Source organism: Pezoporus occidentalis, unplaced genomic scaffold (genome assembly GCF_034315485.1).
Source record: "Pezoporus occidentalis ecotype Australia unplaced genomic scaffold, CSIRO_AGI_Poc_V1 ctg45, whole genome shotgun sequence".
Classification (NCBI taxonomy): domain Eukaryota; kingdom Metazoa; phylum Chordata; class Aves; order Psittaciformes; family Psittacidae; genus Pezoporus; species Pezoporus occidentalis.
In genome coordinates this window covers 1,617,885-1,635,000 of record NW_026915780.1, presented here as the reverse complement: position 1 = coordinate 1,635,000, position 17,116 = coordinate 1,617,885, and the positions used below count along the sequence as shown (strand labels likewise).

The window sequence follows — 17,116 nt, the reverse complement described above, 5'->3', positions numbered from 1 at the left end:
GATACTGTGATTTTCCATCCAAGAGGACTTAGAAGAGGCAGAGATGTGCAGAGATACCTGCCATGGTGCAGGAGGGGGGTGGACCTTCCCCTTCCCCTTCACTGCTTATTGAACAGATCATCACAAGTTGGTAACAGTAGATGAACCACAGAATCAAAATAAAGACACTTCTGTTTATAGTCTGATTTTGCATCATTGGGCCCAACTGTGATTGATGTAGATGCAAGTGAAAAAGAAAATGCAAGGAGACAATGCCAAGAGGGAGGAGGAGGAAGCTCCCCAGGTCTCTCAGTACCAGTGAGGTAGGGAAATCCTTGTGCACAAAAATGGGATGGAGTCTCAGGAATCAGCATGGAACTGGTGTCAGAGGAAAATAAATTGTTTTTATGCTTACCTCCATCCCCTCTGCAATGTAAGACTTGGCTGCCACGTTTTGTTGGCTTGGAAGAGACTGATATTTTCCCTGTCTCTTCATCCAGAGCATTTGTTCTCCTCTCCTGTAGCAATTGCAGCTCGGTGTATTACCTACAGCTCAGAGGATAATCAGGTGGCTTCTTCATTTAACTGTACCACTGCTGCAAGCAGCTGCACAAATCACCTGGCAGGGGATGCTGTGCAATGACATGGTCTGTGCTGTAGCCCAAGAGGGACTTGTCAAGTGCTTTGCAATTTCCTCCATCTTACCGGTCCACAGCCTCCAAAACCCAGCCCCAGCCTGCTCGGGGTTGTTGTGGCATTCAAAGTCTGGGAGGAATATTTAGCTTAGATGAAGTTGCTAATGCTTAAGGAGTCATTGGTTTGCATAAAACCCTTGCTTGGGTTTGAGTTTGGGAGTGGGAATAGGGAGAAGTTTGCAATGTGCCATGGGCAGGGGATGTAAAGAGCTGGTGCTGAGCATCAGGCTCCTCATTTCCATCAGCTCTGAATTTATACTCTGCTCTTGCAAGGCTATTGCACACCAAAAAATGGGTCAGAATATCAGTTACCACTCAGGTAAAACACCCAGTGACTTGCAGGGAGTTTAACCTGCAGAAATACTGCCAGATGGGGTCCACGGAGAGTTACTTGCTTCTAAGGATAGAATTTGGCCCCACAACCCCTTCGGCAGTCTGAAGGGAGCTGCGGTTAATACTGTGTTAAACTACAGATCAGAAACAGCTCCATTAATTGGGGTTTAACATCGCTCAGCCACGTGCGCCAACCCGAACGCTGTATGTATTAGACGAAAGCATATTGGCACATTTGTCACTTAAGTGATACAGATATATAGTACATTTCTAAATTATAGTCGTGTTTCTGTGTTATTGTATTACACATTTCAAACACAGGCATGCATAGGCAATACATAAAAGCGTTACAAAAGCACTCCCCTAGCCCACATTTTCCTACGTGGTGACCTGTGGGAGAGCACGAGATAACACCAGAGCTGTGTTAAATGCTCTGCTGTACTCTGTTGGGTTTAATATGGACTGCCTAATATTTATGAGCTGATGTTATTAATCTTGTTAAATATTTACTCATGGAACTGTATCTGTGGGGCAGTATTCAGGTAATAGTAGAAGAGGTGGGATAGGGCTTGTGCCAAAGTCAAAATAGGCACTGCAGGGTCTGCTGCAAGGACTTGGGTTCACCAAAGGTGCTGCATTGGAGGGGCCAGTTAACTTGACTGTTGTCAGTGCTACGTGCTGAGCTTGGTTGGGGTTTTGAGTGTTTGAACACTTAATGATGTCTGATGCAATGGTTGCTTGTTCTGGAGTCAAAAGGCATCGTAGTTGACCTTTATTTATCTATAGATAAATCACAGAATCCCAGACTAGTTTGGGCTGGAAGGCACCTGAAAGCTCATCCAGTTCCAACCCCTGCCACGGGCAGGGACCCCTGCCACTAGAGCAGCTTGCTCCAAGCCCCTGTGTCCAGCCTGGCGTTGGACACCACCAGGGATGAGGCAGCCACAACTTCATAAGGGAGCATATGAACTTAAGCGTTAAAGTATCCTTTAAAATCCTTTAATAGCAGCTAATAATTGCATTTTATACCGTAGAATACTGGGTACTCTATGGTAGAAGAAAAGCATTCCTTGGTCTGCCTCGTAACAAGAGCAAACTGTAATTAAACAGTTAAGAGACTAGACAAGTATTTATCTCTTTCATGTACCACTTGGTAGCTCAGTCTAGGGGAGGGTAGCAGTGATTGTTACTATTCAGATTGTCGGTCTAGTGGAAGGTGTTCCTGTCCATGGCAGGAGGGCTGGAACTGGATGATCTTAAGGTTAAGGTCCTTTCCAACCCAAACCACTGTACTATTCTACGGTTGCTGTTTAGGTGATGTGCTTAATAGGCCTTTAATGGCCCACTCAGTAGTGAAGGAGGTTCAAAACTGGTGAAAATTTGCCCTCTTGCCTGTGTTAACTGTTTACACAGTTGATGTCAGTAAAAGTTCTTTGGATTGGATATGAATCTCTTCTTTCAAGAGCCAAATTAAGTTTTCAGGATTAGGTGGGAGCTCATGCTGCTGTGAGAACTGCGGTTCTGTACACAAGCTGGGGTAGTTTTGAAGTGTTATGCTTGAGTATTTGTCTTTCCCAGTAGTGATAACAGTGAAAATAGGTAAGTGTAAAAGCAAGCAAAGTTGTCTATGTGGTACCCGGACAGGCTGCGAAAAAGCTGTGAAGGGATGAGTTTATAACTTACTGTTATATATGTGTGTATATATATATATATATATAAATGTTTCTTTGCATTTGCAAAAGCCTTGGGGAAAACTAAAAACTAACAAACAAATAAAAACACCAACCAGAAAAGCCCACAGGAAAGCTGACATTCCCAGCAATCAGTGAGGGTTTGGTGGGAATGTTAATTCCCCTTGAGGAGAAGGGAAAACATGGTCTGGCTTTAATCCCCCTTAACCAAAGGGATTAAACTATGTCAGATCATACTGTATATCCTTGGAACCTCTCTTGGCCCAAGAACTAGGGAAGGAGATACAGAGGGGACAGGAAAGGACTGATACTGATGGCTCTGCTCTTCCTCCCACCCATCCTGTTCTGCTGCAGGCTGAGACCCTCAGTAACACAATAAATGGCCTGGCAGCACATTATTAGATAGCAGCATACAACTTCACTTGGTACTAATTGCCACCTTCAATTACACTGTTAAAAGTTATGGTATAGCTGGTATTAAAGTAAAGAAAGACAAAGAGTCAATTTTCACTCTTTTTATCCCCACGGATGTAACATTCATATGGAGAATTAAAGTCCGGCTGGCTGTTGAGAGTGGCCTCTGAGGTGCTTAGGCATTAACAGGAGCTTCAAGGTACATCCCTCTTTTTAGGGGCTTATAATTTATCTATAAATATTAATTTCAGATAGTTCTGGCATCCAGTCTCGGTATTGCTTTCCAATGTGCCAAACAGTTGGCAGGGCTGATAGAACCACACAATTACGAGGGGTTTGCACCACTGAGGAATGCAATGGTGATGTCCACAAGAGGAAAACATCCAAGGAGTCATTCACCCATCTCCTGTTCTTAAACAGGGGTTGTTCAACCTGGAGAAGGCTCCGGGGAGACCTGAGAGCATCTCCAGTGCCTAAAGGGGCTCCAGGAAACCTGGAGAGGGGCTTTGGACAAAGGCCTGTAGGGACAGGCCAAGGGGAATGGCTTTAACCTGCCAGAGGGGAGACTGAGATGAGCTCTTAGGCAGAAGCTCTTCCCTGTGAGGGTGCTGAGGCGCTGGCACAGGGTGCCCAGAGAAGCTGTGGCTGCCCCATCCCTGGCAGTGCTCAAGGCCAGGTTGGCCACAGGGGCTTGGAGCAAGCTGCTCTAGTGGAAGGGGTCCCTGCCCGTGGCAGGGGTTGGAGCTGGAGGAGCTTTAAGGTCCCTTCCACCCCAAACCACTCTGAATCTGAAACCCTCCCAAATACCTCTGTGGTCCCTGGATGCCATGTACACAGCAGCTGGAGGTGGAATGAGTCCTCAGGGCTGCGGAGACATTAAAACCCAACTCAATGCATTGCAGAGGAAGGAGAAAACCTCTGATATTCACATTCATATGGTGTGGTTTCATTCAGTCATTGCTCTGCTGGCATCTGCCTCTCCAGGACGGCGCGGGCATCCTCAGCTCGCAGAGGTATGAAGTGTTTCCACGTAACGAGAGAATTTGTGTGTGTTAATTTTTATGTGCATATTTTACAGCACTTTATAATGATATTTAACAGCATAAAATGTTGGCACACACTGAAAATTGGTGAAAGTTCAGCCATCTAATTTGGGCAGGTTATGCTTACAGGCACTCACACTTGCAGACAGTTTAATAACAGTATTTGGCACTGTCTCTTCGAGCTGCTTAAACTAATTAATGCATTTGCTCCCTACAGGATGAAATTGAGTTTTCAGATACATTTATAAAATGATGTGCATGATTGCTAAATATTTCATTTTTTTGAACTATAACTTTGAGTGGTTTATGGGGGTGCAGAGACAGTTAGATATTCTCCCATGAAAAATGTACAGTGGCTCTGGAAAGAGGATAATCTCTGCCCTGGCTTGTCAGAAGAGGATAATCTCTGTCCCTCTTTTAGCCTGTTAAAAGGTGCTCAGTAATTTGGACATCACTTGGCAGAGGGATGATATTGCTGGGGGGGTCTGGAGGTGCCCCATTCTCATGCGGCCACTTGGTGCTCCGTCATCTGCACCCACTTCTCTTATTCCCGTAGCTTTCAGGTTGTGGGTCCATCGCATCCCAATCCATAGTGTTTCTTGCCAAAATGAGGGCAAAAAAGGGGATTTTTTGGACTGAAGCCCCAGTGATGTGCAGTCTCTGTGCTCCATTGATGTAGCAGATGACATCAGGCAATAATTCCCCGAGACCCCTGCGCAGGGGAGGTTAACACTAATCTCGCCAGCTTGAAAAGAAGGTTAAAACAATAATAAGTAACAATTTGATTTGGAATAAACCTTTCTGAAGGAATCACAGTAAACAAAATCTGTTTGCCTAAGGAAACCCTCCCAGCAATCAGCTCCTAACACAACTGCTTGTGCTAATGAACCCAAAGCTGTTAATGTGGTTTCTTCAGTTAAATTGATTCATGAATTTTGAAGAGAACATTATCTAATGAATTTTCTTTGAATAGAAAGCAATTAAAAGGACAAATCAGTCTGATTAACCCCAAAGTCACCCTACTGCCACAAATGGTGTACAGTTTGAAATTATATCATAAAAAACTAGAGCAGATTTGCTATCTCTTTGCCCTCTACTAATCCATGTAAATTAATGAACAACAAAGTTAATTTCTTTGATGACCCTTTTCTCGTATCACCTGGATTATGCTGATGTTTAATTTGCTTAATGTTATAATAAAGACTAAACAGATTTTTTTCAATGGAGTGATTATCATTCCCTTCAGTTAAGAAGTGATTTTTATTATTTAACACACACCTAATGGTGTATGGGTTTCCTTTAAGACCAAAATCACATTTCACTATGTTCCTGGGTAACGTAATCGATGTCTTTTTTGACAACTAAAGGAAGAAAATGCTTTTAATCAGTTTGTTTCTTTGCCAGAGCAGGAGGCTGGGGGAAGGGCCCTCTTTTCCTTTCCTTTTTTGCCTTTTTACTTTTCTTTTTATTCACCAGCTCCCTCAGTAAGTTATTCACTAGTTAGATCTTCAAAGCTTTTACAAGTGCCTTGGAAGAGCAGTAAGTGTTCAACCCAACTGAAATCTGAACGCATCCATCAGGCTTTCCTTTTATAAAGGTTTGGGAAGGTAAAACCCCGAGTTGCAGAAGGAAACTGGTCCTAATGCATTTGCTTATTCATTATCCCAACCATTGGAACACTTAGAAGCAATTTGCTGGCGAATTAAAATTGAAATCATGGAAGATACGTTATATTTTGTTTCGGAGCCCCGTATCATTAAGGATGTGCCGTATATTCAAGGTCATAGCTAGTCCTTACATCTTGTAATGTCTGCAGTGCTGAGCAGTAGCTTGGGGGTCTCGACTATAAAATGCAGTCAGGCAGGATAATACGGAGTCCACTGGCTCTAGGGCTTCTTGTGCCACGTGTCCCAGCTGAAGTTGGAAATTAGCTGGAGATGCGAGGGCTTTGTCAAATAGAGCCGGTTATATCTTCTCTTTTTAATTTGACTCTATGCTAATTTATACTCTGCCAATTTAATGGGAAAACCACATTGTCTGAGTTAACGGGATAATTGTACTCGAAGCAAATTAAAAATATAGGAAAATCAAAGCCTTAAATCCTTTTTTTATAGTGGTCGGTTACTTGAAGTGCTCTTTCTAATAATCATGTCTTTAAATGTAATATAGGACACAATCACAGGACAGTGTGTCGGGGCTGTTTCCATTTAAATGGGAAAGCTGCTATTGAGCCTCTGCGTTGGGGTTTTGGAGTCTTTCACCTTGGGTTTCCTCAGCCGTGCATGCAAACAGCGCTCGCTTCGTCTTCCCTGCAGATTCCTTCACCAGCAAAGTGCTGTGGACCCTGTTGAGAGACGTGAAGTTTGGAGAGGCCGTTTCCTACAAGCACTTGGCAGACCTGGCAGGCAACAGCAGAGCAGCGAGGGCAGTGGGAGGAGCCATGAGGAGCAACCCTGTAAGTTCATGTCAACTCTGAGATGAAGTTGATGGAAGATGCTGGATTTGGAGAGCTGTAAGGGCTAAATGGCAATAGATTAAATTTATCTGCTCTGAAAACTGGTCTACCGTGCGTAATAAGGTCAGTAAGTGTTTTTAATCAGCAATAATGCACAACCTGATTTAATGGGATTTATTCCCTACCATTTATAGTGTTAGATTTGAAAGAGAAACACTTCTTTTAATTCACCAGCCTCTATGCATTTTTGTTCTCAGACGTTCTGATGTATTCTTAGGTGAGGGAAGTCTTTTATCCTGTATCTGAAGAGGGGGCTACAAGGATGCTGGAGAGGGACTCTGCATCAGGGACTGTAGTGACAGGACAAGGAGAATGGGTTCAAACTGAGAGAGGGGAAGCTCAGGTTGGAGATAAGGCAGAAGCTCTTCCCTGTGAGGGTGCTGAGGCGCTGGCACAGGGTGCCCAGAGAAGCTGTGGCTGCCCCATCCCTGGCAGTGTTCAAGGCCAGGTTGGACACAGGGGCTTGGAGCAAGCTGCTCTAGTGGAAGGGGTCCCTGCCCGTGGCAGGGGTTGGAGCTGGAGGAGCTTTAAGGTCCCTTCCAACATAAACTGTTCCATGATTTCATGAGTTCTCTGGATTTGACCCAATTGGAGGGAGTAGAGCTCCAGGTTAGGCCTGTGGATTTTGGAAAAATGGTCTCTTATCGTACCTGGTCTCTGTTTGTCATCTTAGTAGTTAGCTTTCCATTTTAGTTATCCTGGTTTAGCTTTCCACCTGTATCACACTGGTCAGTGGGAGTCAGGTTGATGAGAGTCAGCAGGTTGTATATCCTTGCATGTCTGGTTCATGTCCTGCTAGAGCAGCCGCATCCTGAATCTGGGGGGTTTCTGGGCTAGAATGGGTGCACAAGGAGGAAGGAGGCAGTTTGATTCCCCAAACCCTCAACCTTTGGCCTTTGGACTGCAGGAGCCACATCCACATGGCTCAAGTTTTGGTGATTATAGAGGAGCAGAGACAGCCCAAGACATCCCACAAGGGACTGATGCTGCAGCACCTCGTTTCTGGGCACAGGAACGGAAAAGCTGGTGAAGAGAACACTGCTGTGTCTGTCTTTACCCATCCCCTTGCTACTTTGGCTCTAAGAAATAAAAATCTGTGATTTCTGTTACTATCACTGTGGCCCTTTTGGCCATTCTTCAACATATTTTCCCTCATTACCACTTGCCCTGAGCAACGTGTGCCTTTCCATACCCAAATTCCTCTCCTGTTCTCCAGCATTATACCTGCTGTAATCTTTGACCTCCTGTGTTGTTTTTGCATTCAGTCCTCTCAGTATTTCTTTAATAAGGTACATATGAAACTGCAACACGTAGTTGCAAAGTGGGTTAGAAAATCTGCTTTCAGGTGGCTTTACCTGTAGAAATAACAAAGGTGAAGGGGTTTTGCAGTGCCACTTATTATCTTTATATTTCACCTCATTCATAAAATCAACCTGCAAAGGTAACCTGCATGTAATGGCTTATAACCATGTAGAGATTTATATGGGAAGCATGAAAAACACAGTGAGGTGCTCATACTGAAGTGCCAAAGGACTGTGTGTGTGTTTGCATGTGGAATATGCATGAAATTACAGATTAACTACAGATGTGTAGAGATAAAACCATGTTTTGGAATGGACAGGGTTCTCATTACAACCCTGATTTCTATGTTTTTTTATCATCAGCTTTCTATTATGAACTATTGGGGTGGTATTCTATTAACATAGCTCTTTCTCCCTAAAGCTATACATTATTATCTATAAAATGCTTTAAAATCTTCTGATGGGGACAGAAAACACTGCGGTCTTCGAATGGGGTGGGAAATAACAATAATAAGATAGGACCCCATTTAAAAAAGCCAGCGGTAGCTTTGCTGTATATTTTCAGAACTATTTTCATCCTCCCTCACAGGGGAAAAAGCAGGAATTTTCACACCACAACCTGCTGTTACTGCTACTTTGGATGCTGCTGCTCCACTGCAGCCTGAGGGCAGAGCTGGGTACATTTCTAGGCAATAGCAATTACATATCCTTTTGCACAACACTATATTGTTATTCTTTGAGAACTGTTTCCTGTAGGTTTGCATTGTATTGCCTTATCTTAATGTACACCAGATGATATTGGAAAGCTTTCCATCATATTAAAATAGTTTGTATTGTCAAGTGCAATACGGTGTATTGACAAAACGGAGCTTTATGCTGCTTATATGAGCTGTTCCATAGGAAAATCTGATAGAGGCTTAAAATATCAGGTTGTACTTCTTTATTGAGCTCAGAAGCTTAAACCCATTAGACACGATGCGAGTTTCTGTGGTTGTGTGCTACCAGCTCGGAATGGTAGGGTACCTGGGAAGCTGGTGTGTGTATAAACACCCTTGCAGTCTGTTTATCAGATGAGATATTGAGCTCTGAATCTAACTAAGCAGTTCATTAAACCGAACACGTCATCCGGGCTGCAGCATCATTAACGTGTCGGCGCAGAATGCAAAGAGCTGTGGTGTTAACAACTGCTGCACCTGCAGCACGAGCTTTGGGAAGGAAACACCACATTGGAGGCGCAATTGCTTTGAAATTGGTGCAGAAATGGGATGTTCTGTTAAGCAGCAGATTAGTGATTCTTGTTTGTGGGAGGGACGCTGGCGATAGCGAATACGTATTGGAAGCATGGAGTTCAAGTTGATCCTTCAATTAATGATCACTGTGGAAGATGTGTGGAAGAGCAAAACAAGTATGTTAGCACCTTGAGATGCTTCTTATGATTAAAGGTATAAATTATAAACAGGGTGAAATCACAAACATGATTTAATGAGGATAGTAATAACAGTAAAACTGAGCATTTGAAATAAACCAGAGCCTGGCATTGCCTTGTCCCTCAACCATCTTGATAGCATTGCTAAGCTCACTCTCTTCCATAAAATGCCAGAACATTCCCCCCCTCTTCTACAAATCAGACATTGGTCTTTAATCCCAGTAGCGTGCATTCCACAGGTTTCCCTTTGTAGCTGGGTTGCTTCCCATAATTCATACAATGACCTTCAACTTTATGAGAAGGTGGAAGAGGTGCCAGCAGCAGCTGAGAGACACCTCTGCCTCGATTTATGCTGAGGACATGGTGAGGCTGGCTCTTCTTTTGTAAGGGGAACTTCAGATAGTTTGTTGTGGCTCACAGTGACTGCAAGGTCTGTGGTCCTCAAAGGGAACCCATAAAGTTCAAGTAAAAATCTCATTAGACTGGTAGAGGAGGATCAAAAAGAAATCACGGAGACTCATGGGAAATGGTAAGTGTTGGGCTGAGTAGTCCAAGGCCATCCTGAGTCACTGTTCTGTGCCTTAAATAAGATGTCTTCAGTGGTCTGTTAAGAGCAGTTGTAGCTACATATGTTGATATTCTCTCCAGTTGTGTTACTAAGCTACAGCCTGGCCAAGTCTACAGCTCGATGCTAATACTGGTCTATTCTAAATCAAGGATATTGTTCAGCCAGAATGCTTTAAACAGACCTTATAGTGTCCTCCCAGTATGTAGTGGGGCCAGCAAGAAAGCTGGAGAGGGGCTTTGGGCAAGGGCCTGTAGGGCCAGGCCAAGGGGAATGGCTTTAACCTGCCCGAGGGGAGACTGAGCTGAGCTCTTAGGCAGAAGCTCTTCCCTGTGAGGGTGCTGAGGCGCTGGCACAGGGTGCCCAGAGAAGCTGTGGCTGCCCCATCCCTGGCAGTGCTCAAGGCCAGGTTGGACACAGGGGCTTGGAGCAAGCTGCTCTAGTGGAAGGGGTCCCTGCCCATGGCAGGGGTTGGAGCTGGAGGAGCTTTAAGGTCCCTTCCAACACAAACCAGGCTGATTGTGAAGTATGGATTTGGAATGTTGAGGATACATAAAGCTACCCATGCATTAATGGTGACTGGCAGTAACCCAGGCCCATGCTAGGTCACCCTGTGGTCAGGGAAGAAGGGGAAGAAAAGCAATAGGACACGAGCAGACTGACCGATGACTTTTTGCTGTGTTACCCCGTGGCATTTCAGCTGCCTCCATCAGGGCTGATTCGCTTTCAACAGGTTGGCTGTTTCAGGAGGTGTCCAGCCTATCACCAGCGTAACGGGACGGTCAGGATTCCATTGCCTCCAATAGGAATCCTGCAGCGATGGGAGCTCCTCCACTCCATCCTCAGCCGGAATTCGCTAACCGCAGCTCGGAGCCGATCGATTCCTCACCCAGGGAGTTTTTTTCCCCACCTTTTTTCTAAACAAAGGCATTATCGAGGAGTTAGTTTATTCACAGATTGCCACGAGTGGTAATGACCGCCCCAGCCTTGTTCTGCCAGTCACCCAGATGGCTGTTGATAAAGATTTAGCATCATGTTCTGAGTGTCAGGGCTGTCAGTAGTGCTGAACCATTTGACCAGAAGAAAAAACGCACAGGGAGCTATTGATTACAGCTTCTCAGTGTCACTTGTTCACCAGGATTTAGGTATTGATGAGGCTGCGAGTGAAAACAAGCTCTTTCCCTTGTGGGCCTCTACCCAGAAGAACAAAAGCAAAAGTTAAAGAAAATATTCAGCTGGTGCCCAAATCAGAGGGACTCCGTTATTGATCCGAGGGCCCCTTCGTGTTATTTTTGTTGGAGACAAATCTATGGGTTTGGAAGTTTTATAGCGTTTGAGGTAGGGGCTGTGGAAGTGATGGATTCGTGTGTTAGATGAATTAGATTTCACAGCATGAAGATTTCAGCAGAGCTATAATATTATGAGCTGCTTGGTTATTGATAAAAATTACATTAAATGTAGCTGAGGCATTAAAGCTCCAGACTGGGGTAGGACTCCCTCTAAAATGTCCTTAGGGCCCTAATAAATTTTAGCAGGTTTAATTATTTTAGTAGGCTGAACATTGTCACCACAATTAAGCCAAACTGAAGCAATATTCAGTATTTTTAAATTACAGCCCTGATGCAGCTGTTGTACCACGTTTTCTGTTCCACCCGATGCTGTGGAAGGTGATGTAGTGGCACTTGTGCGTGTTAGGGCAAATTCAGTGTGGAATTCTTTGAGAATGGGAGAAGCTGCATTTATTTCACATCTTCTTCTTCATAGGAGCATAGAATGGTTTGGGTTGAAGGGACCTTAAAGCTCATCCAGCTCCAACCCCCTGCCATGGACACCTTCCACTGGAGCAAGCTCCCCCAAGCCTCATCCAACCTGGCCTTGAACGCTGCCAGGGATGGGGCAGCCACAGCTTCTTCATGCTTAATGCGGGTGGCTTAACCACTGCATTAGTGAGCAGGTCCTGCACTGACCCAGGCATCATCCAAGACCCCACAGCTTCCACCACCTAAAACATAAAGATTTATAGCTTACCATCAACATACACTGATTTTTAAGGACTTGGAAATTAACCGTGGAGGTGTTTTTACAGTGTATTATTATGGCTTGGTATGGCTTTGTCACTCAAGGAAATCTAGCTGCAGTAACTTGTGCATATGGACTCTAAAGACAGAGAAATCCCTAACCAGAAAAACCCTTCCAAACAGCAACTTCTTTAAAGTCACAGAACAGGAACATGATGGCCTCGTGTAAAGGTTTTGTTGGTGCTCACTGGCGTTGTCATGGGTGCATAATTCGTTTATGGCATTACCAGCTGCAAATACAGCAGCTATTTATAAGCATTTCTTTATTAAACCTTGATTAACAGTAAGCACCTCTGTGTGTTCCCATTTGCTGGGGTAGCCTGTGGGCTGAGACTGAGATTGAAAATTTCAGCTATTGAAATTACTTAACACAACCAAAAGAACACCAAAAAAACCCAAATCTATATAGATCTGGCCAATAGCTGTTCGGGGTTTGTGTGTCCCAGACTCAGGTATGAGCAGAGCTTGAACTGTACTGAAATAACTATTAAGTGAGATTAAAATAAGTCAGTGTAAAGTATGTAATTTGTGTGTCTACGTGAAACTAAATCACACTTCTTGACTTAAAATACCCCAATTGCTGAAAACTGCACTTTTCAATGAGTTGCTTTCGCAGCTCTATCATTGCAATGGAGTTACTGTGCAGTTACCAAAACACATACAGGGTGATTAGAGATGATGTATTGCATTTTTTATGGCATGTACTTCAACTATGATAATCACCTGTAATAAAAAAAATAAAAAATGCATTTATGTACTTCCCTTTGATCAGTCTCTCACGTAACTTCTTGCATTGATTTCTCCAAATCTGTGACATTTGACTATAAACGATACAAAGGAAAAGGCAGGAGGAAATAAGTTCTTAAATTGGTTAGGCCTCCTGAATTAAATCTCTCCTGTTGTAGGTTTTAACAGTCCACAACCCGTTTTGCATTGACTTGATGTTAAATAATAAATAGCACCTTGTTCTTACGTTGACTTTTTCTGCAGCACCCTTAGAGGTGCTGTTGCGAGAGGAGGAGCTGGGGATTGGGAAGTTCAGTTCTGAAAGTGGGTTCTTTTCTTCCTGAAATACATCATCTTCCATCCTGGGGTGATGGTTAAGAGTTGTCCTGTACCCCCTTGCTATCCTCATGTGCGGTTTGGGTCTATGAGGCTTCATCACCCACCCTGGGCAATGAGGTTTGGTTGCTGGTGCGGGACAGGTACATCTACTTCTTGCAAAGAAGTTCTTATAGATGGGATTTAATATATCGTAGTTTGGGTTGGAAGGGACCTTAGAGCTCCTCCAGCCCCAACCCCTGCCACAGGCAGGGACCCCTTCCACTAGAGCAGCTTGCTCCAAGCCCCTGTGTCCAACCTGGCCTTGAGCCCTGCCAGGGATGGGGCAGCCACAGGTTCTTTTCTCCCCATCACTTCACCCTTTGCCCCCTTTCTCTCTTTGTCTCTTCTGCAGATCCCAATTATAATCCCGTGCCACCGGGTGATTTGCAGCAGCGGGCAGAGCGGCAACTATGGGGGAGGCAACCTCATGAAAGAGTGGCTTTTGTCACACGAGAAGCTCCAGCAGAAGGCAGCATATTGATGCAGCTAACCAGCCAGGACACGCAGCGTGGGTACTTGGCTTGTAACAAGCGCTCAGAGCACCCAGCAGAATTTAGAGGAATGGTAAATATTTGAGTGACACAGAAATATAATGCAACAGCCAAAGTGAAATGTGTGGTGGCACCACTATATTAAAAAAGCGGGATGTGTCCTGAGGGATGCAGCTCGTCTGCCCTTTCTTGGTTTTACATTTTACAGCAGAATGACTAAGAGCGGTCCAGGCCGGTTGTGCATGGATTTTGTTCCCATCTCAAGCCTGGTTTGTTCTATTTTTAATGTCCATTAGAGCATGGGAAAGGGAATGGGAGGGACCTGGCAAATGGGAGGTGCAAGCCCCACAAGGAAGCATCTGGCATGCTAAGGGGGAAACCCACAAGCCCCCTGCCTGGGTCTGCCCTCCCCTCTTTAGAGCCTGGAATGGGGTTTCACCTAAACAGGCATTAATGGAGCACACCAGGATGGACTGGATTGCTTGTTCCCAGCTTTTCTTTTTGGATTGTGAGAGATGGGAATAGAGTTTTTCACTGATGCAAAAAGCAGGGGGGAAGAGAAGCTGCTGGCAAACTGCATGAAAAGTGTGTTTGAAATCGGCAGTTTGAGTAGCCCAACTTGGGCAAAAATAGTGGGAAGCTCATCCCAGGTTCTTTTTCATCAGCATCACGTTTCCTTTTACCGTCTGATTTCCTCCCTTTAGCTTTTTGCATTTCTCTTTTGTGTAAAGCAAAAGGATCCCAGTACTTGGGAGATGTTAAAGCTCACTTTTGAGGTGGTTTAAGCAGGGTTCTCTGCAAGTACCAGCCACCAGAAGCTGAAATTTTCAGTATGGGAATCATAAATCCTAACATGGAAATAGTGATTTTTTTATGTGTTTGATCATATTTTCATAGATGTCTCTTTAGAAAAGGGCATTGCTAACCAAAAAATTACTGTGTTACGATACGTTAGTTAATGTGGTATTATTGATACCCCCGAATTGCTTCAATAAAAGAACTGCTTTGCATGTGCAAGTGTCTTTGTGTGTGTTTATAAATAAAACACAGTGTGTGATATATGGAGAAAATAAACTATACCCAACTGCACAATATAAAGCTGTATTTTTATCAAGGGTTTCTGGTGGCAATATAAACCACGAAAGCAAAGCTCAAGTGGTTTGTACGTGTCACCAGAACCCCGAGATAAAAATATAGCCTTATAATACGTACAGTTTGGGTGTATTTTATTATTCTTTTATATATATATAATACATGCTACCCACAAAAGAACAGGGCAGCAGCTGTAAACTTCCCCCTCTCTCACGTTCGCATCCCTTGCTGTTCCTCTTAAAGGTCTCCGTGCGTTCCGGGATGCACCGTGGTGCAGGGATGTGACTGGAGCAGGGGCTGGTGATGGGATGGGTGATGCCCGAGGCAGAACCCAGCGGTTATAGGGAAATCTTCTGGATTTGAGGGGTTTGGGGTGGGGGGGAAGAGGTCGGGCAGGGACAGGCAGCGCTGCCCAGCAGAGGGCGCCCCGGCGCAGGGGAAGGGGAAAGGGAAAAGGGAATAAGGAAAGGGAAAAGGAAGTGGGAAGGGAAAAGGCAACGAGGAAAGTAAAAAGGGAAAGGAAGGGAGAAGGAAAGTGAAGGGAAAAGAAAGAAAAAGGAAAGGATGGGGAAGGGGGAAGAGAAGGGAAAGGAAGAGAAAGGGAAAAGGGAAAGGAATTGGAAGGGGAAGGGGGAAAGGAAAAAGGGAAAGGAAGGCGAAGGAGGAAAGAAGAGGAAGTAAAAAGGAAAAGGGAAGGGAAAAAGGACATGGAAAAGGAAAGGGGAAGGGAAAGGAAAGGAAGGGGAAAAGGAAAAGAGAAAGGAATGGGAAAGGGGAAGGGGATAGGACACAGGCCAGGCCCAGGTCTCCCCCAGTGTTCAGGGTGAGTGCAGCAGTGGAATCCCCATTGGCAGCCAGCCTGGAATGCTGTTGCTGCCGTGCTCCTCACTTCCCAGGAGCAGTTTTGACATTGGTGACAGTTAACACAAGTACTCATTAACACGCAAAACAATTAAAATAATCCCAAGAAAGTGCAGGGATTGGGTTTGGGTTGGGTTTGGGTTTGCGTTTAGGTTGGGGTTTGAGTTTGAGGTTGGGGTTGGGTTTGAGTTTGCATTTGGATTGGGTTTAGCCCTCCTGCTGCTCTGTCCCAAGGGTTTTCCTGCATGGAGATCCATCTCCATGCCCACTGCGGGGGCTGGCAGCACCTGCAACACCCCAAGGCTCTTCTTGGTTCAGGTCACGGCAGAAACACAGAGAAAATACATTAAAATACACTGAAATACATTAAAACACCGGCGTCCCGGTATCCATCTCTATCCATGTGAAAAACGCCAGGAAAACCCGCTCGCGGGAGACAGCTCTGTGCTTGCTGCCTGGAATTGGGTTCCTCTGACCTATCAAGTTTCCTCCCATCCAGCCTCGCAGTGCTTTGAACTGCTGACATTGAGACACTGTGCAGCCAGGCACAACAGCTGGCTCTGCAGCATCTAATACCAACACATGCTGGTTTAGCCCATTTCCAGAGCCTAAGATAATGAAAGATTCAGAAATAATATTTGTTTTGGCAGAACTACATTTATAATGAAATAGATGCCCTTGACCATGGAAGAGACTGAATTGTGCAGTGGGTCATTCTCCTCCCCCCCTCCTCTTTTTCTCCATACAAAACAGGCTCTGCAGCCACTCTATGGCCAATAGAAATATTTTTGAAGGCCTATGTTGTATTTCCTGCATCAGATTTACAGCAGAATTGCAGCCACACTGCTTGTACTGTGTTAGACCGGAATGAAAAACGCAGATTACATCCTATGTATCAATCCCAAATGGAAAAGGGCCCCAGGCTTAGGGATTGTTACAGATCACTTTCATGCAAGCAGTGTTTGCAGCGTAATGAGCTCATACTGAAAGCATCTTAAACAGAAGACGGATTCATTGTCAGAATCAGGACATTTTTAGTTGTGTGCCCAAATTTTCTTCACTCATGCAATGGATTTGTTTGGAATTAGAGGAATTAGTCATCTGATCCGGGCGAGAAAGAGCTGGCCCATAAAGTTCCCATTTAATTTCTCTAAGCAGTTCTCAAGGTTCTTTTTAAGTGCTACTTGATATTTGCTGTATCAGTTGGGTAAGGGACGGTGCCAGCCTTGGTAGGACAGTGCTATCCCTTCCAAATGATACCAAGTTACAGACAAGGAGCTGTAATTCGGAACTGCTGTTTCTGTTCCCATCACAGATCATCACTTCTAGAAGCATCACAGGTTGTTACATTTAATCCTTTTCCCAATGTTTTCCCAAATTTTAGAGTATTTATGGTATGGATTGCATCCAGGTCAAAGAGATGGATTTGGTATTAAAGTGTGTATTTATTGTGAAAGGTGGTGCTGAAGACCTGCTGCTTTAAAGCAAAAGCAAGGAAAGAGTAAACCTATGGAAAGACTGCTTCAAA

The 17,116-nt window shown here is 44.5% G+C and overlaps 1 protein-coding gene across 3 annotated transcripts in view; it reads left to right on the top strand.

The window, feature by feature from the left end:
• Positions 1–14,648, top strand: part of MGMT (O-6-methylguanine-DNA methyltransferase) — a 149,026-nt gene extending 134,378 nt beyond the window's left edge. For 2 of the 3 annotated variants that reach the window (XM_062635181.1, XM_062635183.1), the window contains exons 5-6: positions 6,471–6,610; positions 13,497–14,648. In XM_062635181.1, the coding sequence (XP_062491165.1) occupies positions 6,471–6,610; positions 13,497–13,625 (269 nt within the window). In that variant the 3' untranslated portion in view covers positions 13,626–14,648. Of the gene's footprint in view, positions 1–6,470; positions 6,611–8,392; positions 8,504–13,496 lie in introns of those variants that run through there. The other variant, XM_062635182.1, reaches the window with a different exon arrangement.
• The last annotated feature ends 2,468 nt before the right edge of the window (positions 14,649–17,116 follow it).